A 23,759-nucleotide genomic window follows, 5' to 3' on the forward strand; every position below is an offset into this window, starting at 1 on the left:
CAGATCGCGTTAGCGACCGTCTCGTTTCTCTTTGTCTCTACAGGGTCAGACCAGATAGAACCACTGGATTGTCAATAATCACTGCAGATGATTCCTATGACAACCAAAAATACCCCGTCTACCTTTAGCTATCGTGAGAGGGAGCATCTTTGAGTCCAAACCGTTGAATCCATGTTCTTTAGGGGAAAGAACCGATGAACAGGTTCGTACTATTGGGGTTGCTTTGACAGGGGTCCCTCAAGCCTCGTGAGATGAACCATATCTCCGAGTCAACGGCCGTGTGGCAATACGTTTTCCTTGACCGCGGATCATTCCGTCTGTTCAGGAGTGACTGCTTTCTCTCAACTGAACCTGGAGACACCTGGTACTGGGACTTCCCCCTTCTAGCCAGATTATAAGAAACCGGGAGACAATGCAGGTTGAACTGAAGCAAATAATCGAGGACAAAACGGTCAGCTACAGTTACACTGGATGTTGTCATCATTATTAATTTAATCGCAGCGGGCTTTCAACCGAGCTCTGGATGAACTGCATAACGACCAGGGCAGCCGGAAAAATGTGGCCGACTCTGTGGTAACAGATATTCCTTCATAATCTTCATCTATTCAGACTAAATGTTCTCTAGCTTGAGTTAATTAATGTGGTTTGGCCGAATCCAGCACAAGGAGGGCATGATTCGACCAACTTTCGCCAGGTTATGCGTTATGTCTCAAACCTACTTCGCTCCGGCGATGAGGACCAGTTGCTGTCATCTCGCTCGATTCCGTCGCCTACGTACAAAAGCGTTGATATGCCGTCGCCCGCTTATCCACCATTAATGGAGAGAGGTGGCGCAGAGCACACGACCGCACGTGCAAAGAGCCTTCTAGATCGAGTGGATGGTCTTCAGACGGGCGACGTGGAAACAGATTTTCTGAACATGGCTATTTCACCTACCGACCTTGCGGCTATCTTCCCAGAAGACTTCTATGGAAACATGCTTATTGACAATCTAAACTTGGCGTCTCAAAATTCTCAATCTCAGGGCTTCGGGACATTGATGGCAATGGCTGACAATATGGAGAACTCGAATCTGGACCAACTTACGCCAGAGGATGATCTTTCGCTGCTATCACAGTTGACTCCTCAGTTGGAAATCAGTATGAGCATGGACTTACAACCATATACGTCGCCTGAATTCTGGGAGGCATGGTTGGCTGAGTTAGTTCCAATGGCCTGTCCTGACTCGCCCGCAGGCCTGTGGGCTCCCATTGCCAATCTAAGCAACGAAATTTCTCAAAGCTGGAATGGGCCGTTTCCTGTCACACCTAACCTGCATGATTATCTAAATAAAAGCGAGGTTTCTGCAAGACTATCTGATTCCAGTGCCCCAACATCAACCAAGACTGCGACCAATGTGAACGACATTGCCACAGGCTTAGAGGATAACAATTCGGAGCCTGAGATGATTGAGCAGATATCCAGATTGGTTAGCTTTCGAGCCGCATAGGCAACGTGGGGGGTTTCGTCTAGTCTCTAGTCCTAGAGTTGACGGGGGCTGGCCAACCGATCGGGGAGGCTACAATGATGTCCTTTGCGTGCAAGTTGACGGCGATGAAAAAAACACTCCTGAAACTTGGATAGGAGACTGAACTTATTCGCAAGTCAATGACATGGGACTGCCTTTAAGCCATACCATCTTTTTTTGTAAGAACTTAAACAATCTGTAGGACACCTGTTCAGCATTCAAGGATATGTGATTGAACTCGGAGGAGCTACAACATTAGAACCTGTGTTGATAAATCAGTGACAGTTGTACATTCGGCTTAGCCGCCGGGCGTTAAGGAATTGTTGTGTGTGTGTGTGTGTGTGTGTGTGTTTTCAGCTTCCGCCCAGGCGGGCACGTATTTTTACCGCCTTCCGGTCGGTCTGGTCAGTTGTTGTTCCTTAGGACTACTAACTTCGACGTAATAAAAGGTCGCGCGGCCTATTTCGTAATGCCATTTACAAGCTGCTCGTTTTATATTTATTATATCTAAATGGTACAGTTAAAAACCCTTGAATTCTCTTAAATACTACCTAAATACTACTTGAATTGAATTCTCTTAAATACTACCTAAATACTACTTGAATAAGTTAATGAGTATTTCTTGCCAAGTTTCCAAAACCATTTGTATACATACTATGATAGGTTGCAATCAAAATACATAGAATTTATTTAACGGCTACGTTACATGATAACTAATTCGAAAAGTCATGAAAGAAAACACCCATAGATACCATTAAAATATGTACTTTTATAGACAAGCCTTGTAGACTTCTTATAGCTGAAATTGCCTAACTAAGATTTTATTGTAAAAAACCTTGTGTACGACATTTTGGGACGGGTTGCCCGACCGTGAGAGCCACGCGGTTGTTGGTTACTTTAGATTGTGCTCGGGAAGGCCCGGACCTACAATAGGTGTTCAAAAGTCTCGGGACATCCCGCTCCCGCGTCTTACAGTACGCGTCAAAAAACTCAACACCGCAGTAAACCTTTGAAAGGGATTAACACGCACTTATGTATTGGACTACGTAGACTTCTACTTGATTTATGTATTCGGGAATCGACCATTCATTCAGCGTACTACAACAAACCACGTCCAAAAATTCCAGCCATTCCACTGCACACAGACTATTACTCATTCACCGTATCGAATACATCGTATACCATAACCCTCTCACTTCTATTAACTACCAACCAGACGTAAAATATGAATACTAATCAATGAAACCTCAACGTCGCCGTAACCGCCGCATCCAACAACAAACTCGTAGCATTAACATAACTCGCCGATGGACTAAGCAAATAAACAATCGTATCTCCCACCTCATCACTCTCCGCCGCACGCTTAATGGGTATAACGGCCTCGATTTCCGCGCGCACCTGCGGGTTCCGCTCCAACTCGACGTCGAGGAGAGGGGTGCGGACCCAGATGGGGCACACGGCGTTGCAGCGGATGCCTTCGGCGGAGTGGTCCAGTCCTGTACCAGATAATATTAATATATGTTTGTAACGGGAGTTGAATTGAATAGGATAGTATCGTGTATAAGGTATTGGGGGAGGGGGTAAACATACCAACCATCTTCGTCACCGCCATGCAGGCATGCTTGGAGACGGTATATGATCCCTTCCCGGGCAGTCCGGCGAAGGAGTTGGCTGAGCAGACGTTCACGATGGCGCCGCGACCAATGTCCCGGGTGCCGGTGCGGCTAGTGAAGGTGCGTGAGGTCTGCTTGCGCATGGCGGCGGCTTCGGCGCGGCAGCAGAGGAACATACCGCGGGCGTTGATGGTCTGGACGCGGTCGAAGTTGTCGATGTCGGTGTCGGCGAAGGGGGTGTGTACGCCGTTGTCGACCTAGTTGGATTTTTTTGAGTTAGCTTGGTGGGAAGAGAACCATGCGCTAGGTTGTTGTGGAATATTCTTAACGGATAATGATGGTGGATGGGACTCACTCCTGCAGCGTTGACGGCATAGTCCAGCCGTCCGAACTTCTCGACGACAAAGTCAACCATGGCTAGCACGCCGTCTTGATCGGTCACGTTAACGGTGAAGTGGGTGGATTGGTATTCGGGGTTTGTGGCGTATTGCTTGCTCTCTTCGGCGGAGGCAGTGGCTGTTTCGGTGTTCATGTCGGCGAAGACGATGACGCGGGCGCCTGCTTCGGCTAGGGAGAAGGCGGTTTGTTGGCCGATGCCGCGGCCAGACTGGATTGATGGGAGGTTAGTTTGGGAGGGGGAATTCATTTGTTTGAGGTGGTGGGGGAGAGGGAAGGTTCTTACGCCGACGACCAGAGCGACGCCATCTAATTGAGTGCCTCTGATGACCATTGTAGATGTGGGAGGAAGGATAATAACTGAGAGAAAGAGGGTGTAATAGAATTGAGGGTGTGAGTGTGTAAGAGAGAAAGACAGAGAAGGGAAAGCTTGGAATTATGAGTGCCTACGGAGAGGGGGGAAGTTCCCGGGGAGGAGGAGGGGTTAACTTATTATACTCATTCGAGACGACGTTGAATTATAGATAAAGGTAGTAATTGGTACTCCGGTGGTACAAAGTATGTACTCCATCAACCTCAAACAGTGAAACGAGGCAGCAATGCTATCTCTTTGTTGCCCTATCCTGGAAAACCAAGCGAGCATCCTGGTCAACAGCAACGTTAGCCGATGTCGCCGGGGGGGGGGGATCATCTCTGACAGTTGAAGTGGCTGCGTGAGTTTCCACGATTGGATGACAGGCCCTTGTCTAGCCCGTTGACTATTGCATCTTGATTTAGGTTATGAAAGGATGGGCTGACTAGTGTGGTCGAGCCTAAGAATGTGGGTGGCTGCCGTCAGAAACTAGTGGGGATGAAGTCAAGGATGATCGCCAAGGAGGAGGGGAATCTCTCTGTAAGAGTGATAACTAAGAGCGAACTAGACAAGGGGGTATGTGGATGGAGTATTACAGACTACGAGAATGAGGAGGGGAAGTTGTGATCCACTTGAATATGGAGGACGTCTTGCCCTAGCGATGTTTCCCGGTAAATAAACATCGCCCCATCCATGCAATCATTACCACCATTACTTTACCCAAGTAGCTCACCGCTCGACTTGCCCTACGGCTCAGGGTTGTCCAATTTCACGGGCCAATGCCACTCTGTGCGATGGTATTAACGAATGCAGAGCCCCTCGAACCATGGGCTAGGTGGGTCAGTTTCAGAGACCAGACTAAATGTGCTGTGATATTTCGATCAGGCCGAATAAGACCATTCTAGACATTTGACCGCCCTGATCCAGAAAATCCCCCATGGTATTTGGGTCCGCTGCAAAGCACAGTGCTGCAGGTCTTAACCATCAATGCGTCACTGGTTCGAATAAGTGACACAGGACCAAGTAGGCAGAAAGAGCCAATGGACAGTTGTCACTAACTTTCTTTGACTGAGAGGATTTCTAGGGACACTCTGCCATCACCAATGGCGTGTTTTACTCCTGTCCAGCCAGGTCACTTGCGGACTGTGACTCCGACCAAATCTCCCTTCAGCACGGCATTCTACGGCACCCTTGTTCATTGCCGCACTTCTCTGCTGTTATCTTGGGACTATACATAAATGCCAATAGTCACAACTAGGCCACGGGTGGGCGGTCGCCCAACCGCCCGGAAGACCGAAAGTCACAGTGGTGTTTCTGACGCAGGATCCAGCCAGAGAGAGGAGCCCGTCGCGCGGCCTCTCAAGCAGCCTGCGCTCCCCCTTAGACGTCCGCCCATGGTAAGTCCCCAGGCACGGTTCGCAGGGCCTGTTTATTCTGCTGACTTAACTCACCCACCAGCGGGCACAAGTATCCGGTTCTGTTTTTCGGGACGCCCATTCTGCCACATCAGTGGAGGACCACCAGGCCTCTTTGGCTACGGTCAAAACACTGGAGCGGGAAAATAAAGCATTGAGGGGGGACAAGAAGACCCTGTTAGAGCGCCTTGAAGGCGCTGAAAGTGCAATGCAGGAATTATTGAATAACCAGCATCAGTGCGAACAAGAGTTCTCTGAGCAGCAGGCGACTCGACAACTGGTGGATGAAATGCAGCATACCGTTGCAGGTTGGCACCAGCAGCTTCGGAGCCCGGCTGGTGTAGCAGAACGTGTGGATCCAGCTGCTCTGACAACTGCCCTACCGGCAACGACAGCGGTACCGGACATGTGGCCTACTCAGGAGGAGGAAGGGGGTGCATTTGGCGATGATCATCATATGGTACCCGAGTCGGGTAACTTCGCGCAGCTTTTCCAGTTGTAGTTGCTCTGCCGTAGTAATTGATTATCTGAGATGCGCACAAGTATATCGATCTACAACTAAAGTACAGATTGTCACGCAGTGCACTACTGCTCTGGCTAAAAGCTGGCTAAGGGCACTTTCGACACGGCGAGTTGCCTCTATGTTGGCAGAAGGACCGGCTGATGCTGGGATGGGTAAACCTTTTGTGTATGAAACGCGTGGGCCAATCCCATAGTGAATTGATTGCGCTTGACAAGGGCCTTAGAAACTCAAGTTCCGTTGTTGACTGTCGACAAGCCAACAGAGCATAAGCGTGTCACACGTCTGGGCCCAGGAAAGGCAAGTCGCAATTTAACCAGGTAATGTTAAGCTTCTGAAACAGAAACACGAGGTCGTCTAAAGGTCTGAGTTGAAGGAAGACTCCAAGTCATTGTTGGGTGAGCCTGCACGCATACTCCCCGTCCCTCAAACTACCCTGCTTTCTCTTAGAGTACATATGATTGTGCTGGATCGAGAGCGGCACGCCCATACCTCATATAGATGAGCAGTCAGTCGTGAAACTCTCCACGGAATTATCCCGTCGTCGGCAAGCTGGACGAGGGAAATAGCTAATGACGTAGCGTCCAGCATTTATAGCCATGAGCCCGAGATCTCTCCGGTTCTGTCTCTCCCCATTCCGCGCAAGGGGAGAGTAACGAAATATTGTGCAAGGCATGAGCTACCGGAGATCACATCGGTCGACCATGACATTGCACTAGTTCGGAGGAGAACCATGGCCCTGATTGCAGAAAGCTGAAAACAAAAAACATGGAAAAAATTGGAAAAGAAAAGACAAGACAAATGAAGAGAACAAAGAAAAGAAAAATACCCATAGTCACTACGAGACACCTAGAACAGCGGCAGTACAAGCGCCAAGAAGACGAGAACAGGTTCTCTGCATATCCCTCAAGGTCTTCGACGTTCTCGCAGCCGTGGCGGTCGAGGTAGCCGATGGATATAATCATGCAGCATGGATTCGAGCCTGACATCAGTCCGGTGGGAGACTGATGCACAGTCTTGGGGATATGCAAGCCGCAGCAGGGCCCATCCGACTCATAAAGAAGGGAAGCTCGAGCTAGTGAAGACTGGGACCATCAGATGCACCTTTCGGGCATTCATGCCCCATTATCATAGTGGATTCACGAATTTCAAATCCCACATTTTATACGTGGCTATTTGTCTTTGCATGTTCATCATGTCTTGTCAATAAAGCTAGACCTTCGTTGAGAATGTGCTTGGTAGACGTGATATTACCTGCTCACGGGAGCAAGCCAGTGGAGCTGCGCGAGCCCATAGGGAAAGAATAAGTCCTATCTATTGCAGCCATACAATCGGAATTTTTATTAAAGAGTTTCTAAAAGTGTGTCTTTCTTCTGTATCACAAATAGCACGGATGGAATGGGCCGTTCCCCACCGGCCTGCACATCCAAATCCTCCAGGTGAGAGTTCCATATATTATGATAAATGAGGTAAACGCACATCGCCATCGTAGCAGCGAGAGTCGATGACTGTTCTCGTCAAGTCGTATTCAGCTTCTCTAAAATGGATATCTGCTCAATCGGAACAGCTTTTGAAACAGCCATGCGCGGGCTGTTGGGGGGCGTCTTCGGGTAGATGTCGGCAAGTGAGTTTCCAGAGCCTGCTTCCAGCTGTTAATGGATGATGTTGTGGACGTTATATCTCGTGTACATAATCATGTTTCCGCACGTCACATGGGATATTGACTTGAACGAACGCGCACATGCCTTGCGTTCCCCTTCGCTGGCATGAGCCATGACTATAGAGCCGCACTTGGCTGGGAGAGTACTTGCCAGTTGATGTGGATCCAGAAAGAACAAAGGGCTGCCGATTGAAAGCGGGCTTTTGGCACTTGCCTGACAACAGGTTCCTTTGGGCACACTGATTGAAAGTTTCTCGCGTGTTGCATTATTCTCACCCATTATCGAAATGTGTTGGGATAGATCGCCAGGGGTTGTTAATAGGTATATCGCTGGAGATCTCAGCTGTTGATGCGATAATATAGGCACGAAGGCAGTGAGGTTAGAGCAGGTGCTGGCGACTGAGGAGAGAAGCTCAGACAGTCCTTTAAATGCTTTCCTGTGTGTGCTTTGGCCCTGGAAGCGTACGCCAGTGGTCATCATTGCCGTATTAGGATTTACCCAGCTTACCCAACAAGCATTGGGTTATCCATGAGAGATAGTAGCTGACACCAACTGAGCGCTGTTTGCGATAATTGGTCTGCTATCTTCCGTATCTTCCCATTGAGCGGGGACAGATCGTGTACTATCCCCGTTCTAAATAGTTACGAGATTTATGTGAGAACAGCGGCGCTGGAAATCCCGCCGCCTCACCAACATCTGGGTTTCCACACGGTGAACCACAAGTTGCCCACCTACGTGAAACATGAGATATACACTCTTTGGTATTAACGGCCCAAAAATGCCTCGACCTTGCGTTCTACTGTGATGATGAAAACCTAATCGCCTGAACAACACACGGCCTGGAACACTGTCCAGGAAAGTTCGGGGGTCACACCTGCTTTGATATTCAAGTCCACGTTCGTCTATAGCACGCTTTTCACGTCATACAGTACAGTACTATACACCTGGACTGGTCTTTCCAGTTTCAACTTGTGTCTTTTATCCCGACATGCGTGGAAGTAGCCCACCCCAGTATAGGCGGCTACAGGCCCTGCGGACCACGTTAGGATTGCAGGCCTCGCACTCTGCCCAGATAGGTGCCCACAGCCACGCCGCGGTGGCAAGGGAACATGGGACCGCAGAGCATAGTGATCTCGATCCAGGGGTTGTAGAATAGTGTAGTGGGAGCGCCAACATGTTGGCGGACGACAGCGAGGAGGACAGTGTCCAAGGGCGAGCTTTTGCTCTTCTAAATGATTACAGAATCACAGATCTCCGACTCTGCTTCAAAGAACCATACAACACGAGCTGACACTATATCAGGCCGACCAAACGGGTGGAGTTAGTGTACGATTTCTTTCTATGTATCTACAAGCGACGCAGATCAGCGCTTTAGAGTCCAACATGTGGGAACAGAAGCAGTGGAATCAGAATATTGAAGAGACCGTGGAGCGAATCGAATGGTCCTCGGTTGCTAATGGCACCAAAGTGCTACAGCGTGCGGCAAGGATACCAGCTCCTGACACAAAGAATATCCGCCGGCGCTGGAGAGGCGGTTGATAAGACGTGAGGTCTGTTTTCGTCTTGTTCCGTGGTTTGGTTGGAACGGCACATCATGGGCTAGTCCGGGATCAGACTGCTAAAGATCAATGGAAAATTTCTCCAGCGAGGGTTGTCGCTCAGGAGAATAATGGAACTAGTGAGCCTGATTGTCGATTGCAACACATATCTGGCTAGGCTCTTACCAGGTCCAGCATCCGTGCTATTATTGGCTTAGAAATAGAATCATGATCAAAATCAGGGAGAAACTACTCGCTTCTGCCACGAACATTCGAGGTGGAGCTGGAAGTTGGAGGACGTGCGCCAAGAACCAGCTCGTGCCTTGAATGGGCTGCACCAGGTCGGATCAACTGGGGATAGCAGATCAGTTTGCGAACACCCTTCAGCCCCCACAGTTACTATACGATTCTTCCGCGTGAAGCACCAATGTGCCCACATCCCGCAAGCTAATGGCGTCGGACTGTCGCGTAAACCCACACCCCCACCGAAATCGTGATGTAAGGCGGATATTCCGGCGAAATCGACCTTACGCTTTACCTGCCAGTAACTGGAATTGTTTTTTGACCCAGGTGGCGGCTGCCTAACAATAATACAGAATGACCGACGTGGCACTGGTGTTAAGTATCGTGTCCCACAGCATGGAAGCAACCTTTGAACGGTCCTGGCTGGCTTCTCCACTATTCTAGGGCCTAATGCAACACTCATACTTCTCTTTATGCCATAACTGTAACCTGACCATTATACGCTCTTGAATGGACCGTATTATACCGTGATGTCAAGATGGACGGGCAGATGCCGATAAATCTAGACAAATTTTACCTGGAGCAGCGGGCCACGCTTAATTTCAGCCAGAATGCCAGATCCCGGTAGCTTTACATGCTAGACAAAGGGCGTCCAAGTGTCGGCACCACTGCACTCAACTAACCTTGCCGTCAAATATGGTCACCTGGGACAAATTTACTTTGAGGCACTAGATAACAGAGCACTTTCACACAGAGACAATCGTTGACCAGTGACGATGCTCTTTCGGTGACATCCAGACAATCCTACCCCAAAGATGGGGACCTGTAGTAGATCACGATGGCGAATGAGTCTTGTGATACCTCGATTAATGGAGCCCCGCAGCGACAACCGAATGGGGTCTGAACCACCAGGTCCATCTTTTAAAGTTTGCTCTAATGCAGCTGATATAGGGCCAAAACACACGATAGCTTTCGCTCGATCGCGATCGCAAGGCGTCATGTTGAGCTTTGGTGCCGTTTCGGTGCAATAGTGGCCAATTCCAAATCATCGTGCCGTACTTCCGAAGCGCCAACAGGGGCTTCTTTTAGGGGGACAAGGCTTTGGTTCAATTTGGGAGATCGCTCCACCATCGCCCAGAGTTCCCATATTTTGGGTTGCTTCAGCTCCTTAGTCTTTAGTCATTGCATTTGCGAATGGCCAGCTCTTGACTCAAGCTTTCCTGTGGTAATTACATGGTGTTGTCTCCTACATCATCTTTTATCATCAATCAGCAGAGACAGAGAAACGCGTCTGAATCTCCGAGGCTAGGAAATGCGTACCAATAATTGGCTACCAGTATCCCGGGATGACCTATTAAACCTTGGTAATCTGGACCAATGACATTGGACAAAGGGTCGTGACCGGCAAGCCTGCCTCTAGTGTCGTCCTGGGAAATTAGCATGACTATCGATTGAACTCGCAATCCCGGGTCTCAGTAGATCTGGTGTCTTTTTGGGACAGGCGAGGTGTCCGCCGATTACCCTAGCATTGCGACAGAATCACTGATGGTTTTCGACGCTCCGAAAGACTTGTCCAAGCTGGAACCCATTCTACCATATTTCCGCAAGAAGGCTGTTCAGCTAGACATGAGTGTTTAGCACTGAAAATCGCTGCGGATGACTCGTTTTGGAGGATGGTCGAGATCTACAAGTCACATAGCTGCTGTTCGACATGCCTCCGTTGGGCCACCCGAGACACCTCACATAGCCTTATTGCCCATTTCGCCTGTCCATGGTCTTTTATCTCTTGCAGCTGGTCCATTCACAGGTCGCTCTCACCATTTTCGGGGTACAGAGGTAGCGACTCAGTCTATTCCAAAGCGAGCACTGTACCCGATTCATTTTCCGTATATAGGTCACTAGGTCTCAGCAACCCTGCGAGACAGTGGATTTGGTCCCACCAGCTGAAATCTGGGACCATCGGACTATTGATTCGAAGATGAGCAAACTGACTATAGCTGTAGTGTTCATCGCTATCTTAATTAGAAAGGTCACCGATCCATCTCTCCTAGCTAAAATGACCCGATACTACTGTTGTGGTCTATTCTCATACCAACATGCGCTCGCTCACCACGTCAATGTTTCGAAAACGATCGCAGATCGCAGGCCATCCTCAGGGCATGGCATTGCGTTCGACAGCGTTCTTCATCATCGGCCAGCGTTCGCAGCATACCGCTTAGCCTCCGTGAATAATGACCGCGCTTGTCCCCATCCAGAGCTGTTGTTTAAATCCAGATGGCTTTGTACCGCTGCACAGTGCTGCCTCGATATGGGGGCAGTGGTTGCAGTATTTTCAGATACCCTCTGCCGAGCATGACTGCGAAGGCACTCATCTTTATTTCCCCGTTGCTGACGGGGTAACAGGGATATTTTGTTCTGTTTGCTTTAGCACCTAATATGCAGCCGTTGGAATCTAAGCTGTCAACAGTTACCATTTAGTTCACTGACTTTTGTCCGTTTCGTATAAAGGTTTAATACCGGTAGGAAGTATTTTATCGTAGGGAGTCAGCTGGCTGCGACGCCAGGCCAATGGTAGGAGGTACGGCTTTGGCGACAAATCCCTCACAGATAGACTTAATGTGTGCGTGTGCAATACCCTTGGAAGAAGGATCTCATGTGTAGTAATCTGGGATGTTATGAATTGCGCACATATGAGAGAAATCTGTGTCTTTGTAATGAGTAATGACCTCTTAAGTGGGACAATAAGAGACCATGTCCACACCGAACGCAATAGCGTCTTATCCTGCTGCAGCAACTGCAAATGTCTGGCTAAGACAACCACTCGGTAAACTGTAGCTCAGGGGTCTTAAGGACGGCAGATCTCCCATAAAAGACGGCCTATGCCCTTGAGAGCTGTGCTTGTGCCCCTGCGGACCAGCACAACACTCATAAATGCAACACCGATCCCCTAATTCCGCCACCCGTTAGAGGATTTGGAAGTCGCTTTTCCGTAGTTGGAACTTATGGCCATCTTGGCTATTTTCTAGCAGGGTCTTCAGCAGCTTGACATGTATGATCAATATGAGGTGCCTTGGCTCAAATCCTAATAAACCATGTAGCCGCTGCGTGGGCGTAGATCCTGACATAAGACCAGAACATATACAAAGAGATTAGCTAACCAATTCTTTCGCACAAAATAGCATCCCAGCCAGGTTCTCTCTGGCGTGTGCTGATCCTCCCACATGTTCTAATCTCCGTTGCTCTGTGTAAAGAACAGCCAAGCCCTTCCATAACACATGGACAAGCAACGTTTACTCTCTTCGCTGGACGCGAATGATCCCCGGATGTCAAGAGATAAATGGCGGACCGATACGCACGATGGTAGAGGTGCGCTCTCAGGAGAAGAAGGCTCTGTATCCGGTGCAGCCATGTTCCGCCAGCATCAAGAAGACACCGGTACCACTGAGCCTGTCGAGGGCTACCAAAATAATATTCAGGCGCCTACTAAGATATATTCGCGTTACACTCCCCCCAAGTCACGTTGTGAAGCCACTGTCTGCTGAGCGAGCATAAGCTGAGTAGGACAACAGCGCGAGATGAACCGAGCTTGTGAGAGTTGTTTCCGTCGGAAAGTCAAGGTACGCAATATCGCGAGATACAGGAACGGTTGGATAAAAGGTTAGTAGGCAGAACTTCTAATTTACATGACTGGCAACTAGTGTTCTCGCACCTGTCCTTGCGAAGAGTGCGAAAGACGTGGAAACAAGTGTGTTCCTCGCAGTCGACTGGACCGACGAAAGGAGACCATCATTCTCACATCGCCTACTGGAACCTTTGCGGAACCTCCACAGAATCGCAACAGTCATGCGGACCAGCCTTCCAGAGAAACCATGCGAATTTTTGATGTTCCTGCCAGTGAATCGGTGGAGCGACATCAATGGAGCGCGTCCAATCTGGGCCACGCTATGGACGCCACCATCCCGTGTGACAATATTGCTAAACATGGCCCACCCATCACATGCCCTGCAAACGTTCCTTTTTCCGAAGAATGGAACATGACTATGAAATATTGTGACAGCAGTCTCCCATGGGAGACTGGTGCGAACACGGGCTGGAGAGCCCCCTGTAACGCGTTCATACCCCCGGACTCGTATACGTCTACAGACAACTTGACTGGGGAGCCTATGCCACATTCATGGTTCTCACCGCTGTGGTATACAAAGACAGGCTTGCAAACGACATTTTCCGAGCCTTTCAACGGTTGGAATCGGTCGCAATCCCGGGATCTGATCGGGTGCGAGACCAACTTTTTCTCACCTCTGCCTATTCCTGCCCAGGAGCTCGTGGGATGGCCCTCTGAAGGTGGCGCTGAAGAGTCTTGGTATGCGAACAGAAGCGGCGTCATGCCCATTTGCGGAGCCCACTCACAGGAGCAGTACCCTCTGGGCCCTTCCTTTGATCTGCTGGATCTTATTCCCTCATCCGTTGCAGTCGGGCTCTCTTTTATACCAGAGACTGTGCCACCTAGCTTCCCAAGTTTCCCTGGCGTGCAGCAGGTCGAAGAAGCCAGATTGGCGCTCCCCGCCGAATCTCCAATGCTATCGCCTCCCTGGGATCCATTGACGACCACTCCCGCAGAGGCTCACATAGCCGACATCCGCAGCCGCAGCTTGCATCAACAACCATTTGCACCCATGCCTATTCAAAACATCGAGTCGGTAGTACCTCCAAGGCTACACAATGCGATGGATTATCAGGAAACTCATGTTATGCCATTTGGTAATGTCGGTGCGAACGGCCAGGAGTTATCTCGTGATCTCACCGTGCCGGAAGACCAAGTCGAGCATGGCCGCTTGACCTAGGCGTGCGATTACAATGTTCAGAGGACGTTGAAACAATGTTTCGCAATAGGGAACTGGCACCTTTTGCGTGTGGTGTGCTTGCATTATGGTCTAATGATCCTCATCTATCACTGTTTCTCCCGTACTATATATCTGCCATAGCACTGAAGTGTATGTTGGTATGTACTATAACGGTCAATCATTGCAGACGAGACCAGCGAATGAGACGCGAATCTTCTATTCATAGCTGCCCAGTACGTATGCAAGATCACGTCGTATGCGTTGGATTACCTTTGTACTCACGCCCCTCAGTATATGCGGCATGTGCCAGACATGGTATTAGCATGCTTCGCTGGGAGCATCAAATATGAAAGCTACGCCAGGAATTTGACGAGAGATATTTGCCAAACCGAGATGACTTTGATTCGCAGAAGAGGCTCTCAGATGTTATAGCAAATCCCGTACAAACGAAATGCTGTTTAGAGGCTTATGCATTCTTCATTCGTCTCCTTTCGTATGAACTCTCCAAAACATCATTCCTATTAGCATTTCCATCATACCGCAACATACTGCATGTTTCAATGTTCATAAAGCTATCCATGTGTGCTGCACACTTCCAGTGACTTTCGCTTCCACACCAAAGCAATGTGTAGACAGAATATATTATTTTCTGTGTGTCAAAGTTGTGGTTCGTATCATGTACAGGCCAGTGAGTCATTGAGCGTAAAATATGGGAACCTGAAACCTCGAGCAGCTCCAAAGGCTGACTTGTCCAGTGTCAATTTCAGCTGATGTCGATTTCTGTCCTACGAGGACAGGGTCTGTCGTCATTAAGCGACACTCCTGGCCCCCACTGGACTTCTCCCGAAGCCGTCTACCATCGTCTTGATGTAGTTTTACAAAATTCTCTTTCCCCGAGAACCAGATCACGACTCTGCTACTTGGATCCACCGCCGTATCTACATCCTATCGCTTCTATATCCCCGTATGTATAAATGGGCCCGCGGAATGTGCATCTGGACAGTCGTTGCTGTGACTGACATAGCCCATCTCATCGCCCATCAAAACACGCCTTCGCTACTTCTATGACGTCTCGAGTTTTGGCCGCCTGCCGTTGTCCTTCTCAGTGTCTATTGGGCCCCGCGAAGCGATATTAAGCACTATGATTGGCGCGATTATAACCGGCAGTGTCGAGACCATGCGCAGCTATCCGCCTGCGGTATTGCCCTCTTCGACGCACGACATCCGAGCTGGCTAGCGCACACGCCACAATGTATCCATTTATTATACTTTTATTTGGAATCTTGAACGCTTACCAGGTAAGATCAGTGTATATCGTGTTGGGTTTAGTTCTGAAAACTATTTCGCAGTGGCCAGGCAGGAGGTCAGTTCAGAAGCGTGGATCAAAAGCATGTTTATAAATGCTCACCAATCGGATCAATTTGCCTACCACAACCTGTATTTCTGTATCCGAGTGAATCGAACAGTTCAGGGGTACTTTAGGTCTCTTACAATATAACCTATCTATGTAGAGATCAGAGCTATTCTCGATTGCTTTCGTGGTACACGTGCCCACGTCCCGCGCAGGCCATGGCGTCAAACAATTGCTTAAGAGGCTCCTACCTACCAACAAACGAAGAAAGTCCATTCCTTCCCTGGGGCTAGCTCTTCGCTTTACCCACCACAGCTGGGATCCTTTTACGACGGAGGCGGCGGCTGACGTTCAACGAACGCGAACGATCAGGGCGTCAGAGACGCCAAGTATATCGTGTCACAGCGTGAACTGCGCCCTTGAGCAAAGCCAGCTTTCCCACCGTTCCAGGCCGATGCAACGCTCACACTATCTGACATAAATGTAACCTGATCATTTTACGCTCTTGCCTGGACCGCATGATAGTGTATTATGAAGATCGACAGGCCGATGTCCCTTGCCATTCCAGCAAGGCTCAGCCATAAACCACCATGAGAGCTCACCACAGCCATTCTAGCCGAGATACCACATCCCGGATAGCCTTCAACGCGAGACAAAGAGCTTTCAGGTGACAGTGTTATGGAACTCGACCGGGCCTGTCGTCAAGGAAAGCCAAAATCCTGCCTCTAGCAAGAAAGCTATTGAGGCACCAGATGGCGAGACCTTTACAGAGACGATCATTCGCTATCTTCGGTCACATCCGGACGATCCTTCCACAGAGACGAGAGTGTCGTAGATCGCGATGGCAAAACAGCCTGTGACACCACCCAAGGACTTCTCCAGCAACAAAGGGACATCTAGACCACCGGGTTTCATTTGTTAAAGTTTGGTCTACTGCGACTGGTATAAGTCTAGGGCGCCCGAAAGGATTTCGCTCGATTGCGATCGCATGGCGACGCGTTGGTGTTCGGTGCTGTCCCAGTGCTATGGTAGCGGATTCCAAATCATGGCGCCGTAGTTCCAACACGCGTGTCCTTTTGGGGCGGCATGGCTCCGGCGGCATTCGAAAGATCACTCTGCGATCGCACGAAGTACTCATATTCTGGGTCGCTCCAGTTGCTTGTTCTCTAGTCTTTGCCCTTGCGAAAAGGCAGCACTTGTGCCAAGCTTCCCTGTACTGAGTGCTCGTTGTGGTTTCCTACCGCCTCTCCTATTCAATATGTCCTGACAGGAAACGTGTCTGGGTCTAGAGGCTCGGAAATGCTTATCGATAATTGGTTACCAATCTCCCGGGACGCTCTATCAAACCTTGATGATCTGGATCAATCACACCGGAGGGAGGGGTGTGCCGTGAACTCGTGCACTCCATGCGGTTCCGGTGATTTACTGTGACTATCGATGGGACTGGCTATTCCGGGGTCTCAAGTATGGGGGATGCTTTCGGAGCCCACTTGGATCAAGCTGGAACCTATTCCCCCTTAGTTCCCTTAAAGGCATTCCAACTAGGCGAGAGTATCTTGGAGTGGGAATCGCTGCGGATGGCTCACATTAGTGGATGCTGGAGATTAACAAGTCCTATAGCTGCTGTTCGGCATGTCTCAGTTGGGCCATCGAAGACGCCCAATACAACCTTGTTGCCTAATTCGGCTGCTTACAAATGGCGATCTCACTTCTCGCAGCGGCTCCACTCACACGTCGCTCTAACTATCGCCGAGTATACCGAAACAGACCCAGCCAATTTCAATCCCGAACCTTACGAACCTTCGTCCGTAACTAGTACGTCGCTGCATCGCAGGGGTTCCTGGGTGTCAGTAGACCACAGTCCCACCAGTCGCGATCGGGAAGAATTCCGCTATTGGTTCAGAATGAGCAAGCGAGAATGTAGTGACCGTGCTCAAGTTGGAATGAAAGCACTCCGATTCATGCCTACTCTCTATAAGGACCCAAGATAGCTGTTGTGGTCCATCCCTATAACAACGTGCGCTCGTTCACCACGTCATTGTTTGGTGATTGACATTTGAATCATTAATTTGTCCCCAGGGAGGGTCTTGTCGTTTAATTCTATGGAGAATGTCCAACCCATATGCAGCGATTTATCCCTCCATATCTGATGAAACTGGGACAGAAATATCTACCTTTCTCCCAATCCCATCAAGAGGTCTGATGTCTGTTCTGCCCCACCCATTCTACCAGCCATGTTTCACACCTGGTACCGCCCGTGCGGATCTCGGGCAGCACCTCCCGTGCACTTCTGACGTTCCATCCTCTGGCTCTCGGGAATACACCGTGATAGGCATGCACAGCCCCCAGGAGCCATGAAGTCTCATATTTTGACGGTCCCAGCGCTTCGATCAGGCTGTTTCTATGGCAATAATTTCGGTCGAAAACTCCAATCCTGTGGTTTCACAACCGGTGAGATGCTTTGCTCCTGCGCGTCAGCTGGTAGACCAGGCGTACCAACTCGGCGCATGCTGATCTCTGTAGGTAATTAACGGAACCCATGCTTGCGCGAACTCGTTCATCCCGATGGATAAGACCGAGGCGGACCAGACAAAGCCAGAGCCTTTGTGTCAGAACAGCAGAGTCCGACGGTCGAATCGCGCTGTAGCCATGACAAGGAACGGCCAATTCGAGCACGCAACGTTGAAGCCCAATCTAGACCTACCATGCCCACTCAGCGAATTGGCCAACGGCACGCCGCACGTCCCGGTTAGAGACATGTGCGCCTGGGTCGACCGCCCGGTCGAGTCACGCCACCAGGAGGCTCTACAACGGCATGGCAGGATTCCACGTCCGATGAATCTATTTCATGCTGTACCGGCTGGCGTACAGTGATCGAGCGAAGTAATGGCTCGCCCACGATGATCATCAGGCCATCTCCATCCTCACCGGACGGAGCTGGAAGATGGAATACCCCCACATCCGTAAGCAGTACAAGACGCTCGCCGTGATGGAGAAACAAAAGCATGCTGGAGCGCACCCGAAATATCGGTTCTCGCCGTCAAACAAGAAGAAACGGTTGCGGACTGCAAGAGCCCGTTCTCAGAAATTGGTGTAGCGTTCAGAGGTGTCCCCCAAGTCAGCCGAAGCTCTCAGCCTCATGCTTGGTCTAATTTGTTGAACAATGACCACGTCAGTGGACCCTCCACAGAACCATTCCTTGCAGAAGAGGAAACTCTCCTCAAAAGCATTCCATCGAATCCAGATAGTTTGAGACCATTGCAAAGTGCCACCTCGGTGTGGTGGCAGGCGACAACTTACTCTTAGATGGCCTCTGCTAAGAAAGACTCCACGGGCACTCAGCCTCGTTTTTCTGTCGTCACGGGCCAGCCGGGGATACCGGACTCTGCTCGCTTCGTTCCCCAATCTGGATCCTGTGGACTCGAAACTGTCAACTGTCAATCTGCTTTACTGCCACTGTCTGTTTCAAACAATACCTGTAAGGTTGACGAAGAATTGCTTATGGGAGGGACGCAGCGGGTTATGACTGTAGGCCAGTAAGTAACACATCTGGTTATTGCGACATATTTATCACATGTATTGGGTAGACGTGTCAGTCACCTTGAATGCGAGGGTCCCATGTATAGTAACTTTTTTCGGTTATCTCGAATAGTGCATGTATAGGCCAGTGTTTGCATATGGGCAATGACTTCCTCGGTAGGAGGAGGGAAGGAGACCATGTCCGCGCCTAAGACAATAGCGCCTCACTTTTCTGCAGATGACCGGTTCAGAGCGACCATTCGGGAAGGCGTAGCCCAGGGGTCGTAAGAGTAACAGATTCCCACACAACAGCCCAAGTTCCCGGAAAATGTTTATGTGCCCCTGGGAGCCAACATGGTACTCTTGAGAGCAACGCCGCTCCCCTGATGCCCGCCGTTCGTCACAGAAACAGCAAATTTACTTCCTGCCTTTTGACCATATGAAGATTATCTTGGATGCTACCTACCAGGCTGTACCACAGGATGACTGGACAGGAACAAGATCTGCACTTCAATAATTCGAGATGGGTGTGTAGTGGCAGGCGCCAGCGATGTTTATGCGGCATTCTATCATACCCTGTCGCTGCTGCGTAATTTGAGCCTGCCATCAAACCAAGGCTATATAAAGTAGATGACAGGCCACTCATTGCGAACACAGAAAAACCCAAACCAGGTTTTTTTGGGGCGTGTGCTAGTCTTCTTACGAGTCATAGCTTTTTTGACATCTGTGCACAGACCAACCAAGCCGATTGTTTACTCATGGACGAGCAGTACATACCGCCTCCACTGGAGTACAAATATTCCGTGGGACTGAGAAACGAATTGGGGACCAGCGAGCGGCTTAGTGGACTTGCGATTGCAGCAGAAGGCTCCGTATCGGCTGCAGCCCCATTCCGTCAGCACCAGGAGGATACAAATGCTACCGAGCCTGTCGAGGACCAGCGAAAGGCGTTGGAGGCACGTACTAAGGTAGATTCATATATTATTACATTTAGAATGCAGTGTAACTGCCACCATCTGCTGAGCGAGCATTAGCTGATAGAAGGATAGCAGCGCAGGGTGAAACGAGCTTGTGAGAGATGTCGTCGTAATAAAATCAAAGTGCGCAAATCATAAGACACTGAGAATAATATGATGAGAGTTTAGTGGGTGATGTTTCTGACTAACGGGATTGGCTCCTAGTGTTCTCATACCTCGCCCTGCGAAGCGTGCCGAAAAGCCAGGAGTGCGTGCGTTCCTCAGTCGGAACGGCCGAGGGCGAACCGTCATACTACGATCTGTACCGAAATACGAACAGAGAAGTCGCCAATCCACATGGCTTTGCAGACCAGCCATCTAGTGACACCACAACAACGTATGAGGCTCACGCTAACGAATCCATGGAGGGACACCAATGGAGCGCGTCCGACATGGGCTGCGCTTCAGTCATCACCATCCCAAGAGAGAATGATGCTGAACGTGACACACCCACTACATGCCCTGTCGACATTACTTCTCGTGATGAATGGAACGCAGTTGGAGATGATAGAAACAACACTCTCCCATCTGAAACTGGCGTGAATGCAGGCTGGAGACCCCCATCCAGTGTGATCCCAATCCCGAACTCGTATATGCCCGCAGACAACCTCACAGAGGATCCTACGGCAGATGCATGGTACTCGATGCCGTGGACTACGGAGCCATGCTCGTGGGAGACATTGCCCGCATCTTTCTGGGGTTGCACCTGGCCTCAATCCGGTTATCTGGCCGGGTCCGAGACCGACGGTTTCTTACATCCATCAATTCCTGTAGAGCAGTCGGCAGGTTGGCCCTTTGGAAGTGAGGCTAAACAGCCTCAGTATGCGACCAGAAGCGGGACCACGCCCTTCTGGGTAGATCACTCACAGGAGCTGTTCCACTTGGGTCCCTCACCTGATCTACCGGAGCCTATTCCTTCGTCCGTCGCAGCCAGGTTGTCTTCTATGCCACCAAATATCCCAAATTTGCATCGTGTGCAGCAGGCCGAAGATGTCAGCTTGTCATTCCTAACTGACATCCCAATGCAATTGCCGTCATGAAATTCGTTGGCGCCTATTTTCGCAGCACTGCCCATGACAGACTTCCACCGCCGCAGCATGCATCAGGAATCACCTGCGCCCGTCCCTGTGCGGAACATCGAGTCGCTAGTACCCCCATCGCTACAGCCTATGATAAGTCACCATGAATCCCAACCCAGCCCGTTCGATAATGTCGGTGCCAATAGCTAGCACTCATCGTGGAATGTCAAGGTGCCGGAAGACCAGGTCGAGCATCGTCATTCGACCTAGGCGTATGATTTGAGAATGCTCACAAGAAACAGGAACTGTTTGTGTAATAGAAATGCGGGACCTTGCTTAAGTGAAATATGCGAATAATATAATACTTTGATATCTTAGTGCTTTACTGCATGTACTACCATCTACATACCGTGCCCAGGATCTTACTGTACTGTCTGCTACTGTTTCAAGTCAGCGAATAGAACAGCAGTACATGAATCGCAGAAGTTTGCTTGATGCTTACATGCTGTAAATGAAAATCACCCCCTTGGAATATCCAGGACGTGTAACCCTTGTAGAATGACATACTCATGAAGACGTTCGAATCCCTACACTATACCTCCGCAGTTATATGCTGTAGGTGCTAGATCCGAGACAATCCCAAATAAGCCTGTATGTACGACGCACTGATAGCAGTGAGAATTCAAAGAAATATTGGCTCTCAGGCGGAAGATATGACAGATACCCGGAGAATCGCCCTTGCTAAATCCAATATGTAGCTTGATCCACGAGAGAAGACGAAGTTCGAGTTTCATGTCAAAGCCCGCAAAATATAATGGTTTACATCGACAAGCTTTATGAACGATGTAGGCTCATTCCCCGCCATTTCGAGAGAAGTTCCCGAGACACTCTTTTTGTTAATCAGTCTCACTGCACCGCAATTTATTGCATGTCTCAGAAATCATAGGGATATACCTGTTTGCCACTTACATTCGCTTTATTTCGCATCTCAGGCTAAAGCAGCTAGCAGACAAGATATAAATCCTCTGTGTCCGGACTGTGATCACTACCATCTATCCATCCACCAAACCTCTCTGGCTGTAGCAAACATGGCTAACACACGTTCAGGAAAGGATACTTCAAAACCCACTGGTGTCGACAAAAACACCAATGCTCGAAAGACCCGTGAAAGAGATGAAATGGCCGCCCAGAGAAGGAAAATTGAAGACAAGCGGAGACAGCGCCAGCAGAAGCTCGAGTCACTCCGGAAGGACTTGCTAGCGGCGGAGAGCCAATTGAAAGGCTCGCAGCTTACCGAGGATGAGAGGGATGAGCTGCAGAAAAAGCACAACAACTTTCAACAAGTCATCCAATCTACGGAAGCGGATATCAAGAAAGATGACGAGGATTTGATGGATATTGATACAAAGGAACATGCTGCCACAGGTTCCAATGGTCAGGCCCCTGAGAATGGCGCGCCATCGATACAACCACAACCTGTGCCGCCGAACACATTGTCCTCGAGTGGAGATGAGACGTCGGTGAAGCAGGAACCAGTGGATGCGTCCAATGGACAGAGGCAGGGACAACATAAAAAAGCAGCGCTTCCTGATCCCGATACCGCAAAAGCGTCCGTCGAGGAACCAGATTTGGTCGGAAGTCCGAATCCGAACGAAGATAACGATGGTGAATTACTAGTCCGATTAGATACATTATCAAAAGATGGCCATTCGAACGGCACAGCAGACGCGTGTTTCATGATGCTCGCAGCCGAGAAGCTGATTGTTCGATACGGGCCAAAGCAAGCGTGCAAGTATGTCATCCAATCCGGCAAAGAACACAGTTTCGATGGTCTTCAGCAAGTATCCGATCCAGAGTCGCGGCTTTGCTCCATCATGGAGAGGGACAAACGGGGAAAATTGCGCCGTCGCTATGGCCCCGAGAATATCGAAGGGATTGTTGGTGTAGCCATTCTGGAGAGGCCCCCTAAAACGAAAAGCTCTAAGGCGCCAACGACCTATGTGAAGCTCAAGTGGACTAATATCGAAGAGGAAGACAAACACTTATGCCGAGGTGGCACCAATTGGATCACACGAACAGATCTCATCGAATTAACCAACGAGGAACTGGCTACGTCAAAAATCACGGAGACCTGGGAGAAACAGGAGGCACGTTATAACAACTGGGAGCAAGGGCTACCTATAGGAACTCCAAACCGTTCGCCCACGCCATGTCTACTGGACATTTTGCAAAGAGCAAAGCAGGCGGAAGAGTCGGGTACAAACCGTGGGGGTGCGGCAAGCCACCCAGCCAACAATATGCAAAGATACATTTCGAAAGCTCCTACCATGAAACTTCCAAGAGAAGTGCTTGATCGTATTCTCTTCTTCGTGCCACCCCTGTCTCGAGTTGGTATACTGTCTAGTCTCGACATGGAGCCATGGGAATCAGACAGACAGCAATCTCTACTTTGGTCTAGAATTTTCAAGAATGACAGATGGCTTGAAGAGGTGACAGACGCTCACGCCAGACTAGTATTGATCGGCTCAAAACTTAGCCAAATGATATCCAATACGAAGCATGGAGAATGTGAGAATCAATACATGACACTTGTTCTTCTGGATGGCACTGGAAAGATACCAACTTGGGAGCTTTTCAGGAGCTGTCTAAATGAGCACACCCATGATACTTCATCAAACGAGATTCGCTTTACTTCTGGATTTACATTGAACGTCCATAACCTCTCGGAAACATATCTGACCAGCCTACGAAAGGACCCTGAACTACGA

General features: G+C 49.6%; 7 protein-coding genes across 7 annotated transcripts; 6 read left to right on the top strand and 1 right to left on the bottom strand.

Moving 5' to 3' along the window:
* Window positions 1-412: 412 nt before the first annotated feature.
* AKAW2_50186S (uncharacterized protein) lies at window positions 413-1,489 on the top strand (the record flags this gene model as incomplete). The annotated part of the gene is made up of 3 exons (XM_041689975.1): window positions 413-451; window positions 502-573; window positions 626-1,489. The coding sequence occupies 3 exons, from the start codon at window positions 413-415 to the stop codon at window positions 1,487-1,489; spliced, it is 975 nt and encodes a 324-aa protein (XP_041543607.1).
* Window positions 1,490-2,743: 1,254 nt separating this feature from the next.
* Window positions 2,744-3,850, bottom strand: AKAW2_50187A (SDR family NAD(P)-dependent oxidoreductase; the record flags this gene model as incomplete). The annotated part of the gene is made up of 4 exons (XM_041689976.1): window positions 2,744-3,003; window positions 3,098-3,377; window positions 3,476-3,727; window positions 3,803-3,850. The coding sequence occupies 4 exons, from the start codon at window positions 3,848-3,850 to the stop codon at window positions 2,744-2,746; spliced, it is 840 nt and encodes a 279-aa protein (XP_041543608.1).
* Window positions 3,851-5,106: 1,256 nt separating this feature from the next.
* On the top strand, window positions 5,107-5,785 carry AKAW2_50188S (uncharacterized protein; the record flags this gene model as incomplete). Its single annotated transcript, XM_041689977.1, has 2 exons — window positions 5,107-5,265; window positions 5,327-5,785. The coding sequence occupies 2 exons, from the start codon at window positions 5,107-5,109 to the stop codon at window positions 5,783-5,785; spliced, it is 618 nt and encodes a 205-aa protein (XP_041543609.1).
* A 7,329-nt stretch (window positions 5,786-13,114) lies between these two features.
* On the top strand, window positions 13,115-14,086 carry AKAW2_50189S (uncharacterized protein; the record flags this gene model as incomplete). The annotated part of the gene is made up of 1 exon (XM_041689979.1): window positions 13,115-14,086. The coding sequence occupies one exon, from the start codon at window positions 13,115-13,117 to the stop codon at window positions 14,084-14,086; it is 972 nt and encodes a 323-aa protein (XP_041543610.1).
* Window positions 14,087-17,840: 3,754 nt separating this feature from the next.
* On the top strand, window positions 17,841-18,311 carry AKAW2_50190S (uncharacterized protein; the record flags this gene model as incomplete). The annotated part of the gene is made up of 2 exons (XM_041689980.1): window positions 17,841-17,888; window positions 17,961-18,311. 2 exons carry the CDS (start codon window positions 17,841-17,843, stop codon window positions 18,309-18,311), a joined length of 399 nt encoding a protein of 132 aa, XP_041543611.1.
* Window positions 18,312-19,714: 1,403 nt separating this feature from the next.
* Window positions 19,715-21,012, top strand: AKAW2_50191S (uncharacterized protein; the record flags this gene model as incomplete). Its single annotated transcript, XM_041689981.1, has 3 exons — window positions 19,715-19,924; window positions 20,006-20,027; window positions 20,138-21,012. 3 exons carry the CDS (start codon window positions 19,715-19,717, stop codon window positions 21,010-21,012), a joined length of 1,107 nt encoding a protein of 368 aa, XP_041543612.1.
* A 1,067-nt stretch (window positions 21,013-22,079) lies between these two features.
* On the top strand, window positions 22,080-23,322 carry AKAW2_50192S (uncharacterized protein; the record flags this gene model as incomplete). Its single annotated transcript, XM_041689982.1, has 2 exons — window positions 22,080-23,247; window positions 23,297-23,322. The coding sequence occupies 2 exons, from the start codon at window positions 22,080-22,082 to the stop codon at window positions 23,320-23,322; spliced, it is 1,194 nt and encodes a 397-aa protein (XP_041543613.1).
* Between the last annotated feature and the right edge of the window lie 437 nt (window positions 23,323-23,759).

Source organism: Aspergillus luchuensis, chromosome 5 (assembly GCF_016861625.1).
Source record: "Aspergillus luchuensis IFO 4308 DNA, chromosome 5, nearly complete sequence".
Lineage (NCBI taxonomy): Eukaryota > Fungi > Ascomycota > Eurotiomycetes > Eurotiales > Aspergillaceae > Aspergillus > Aspergillus luchuensis.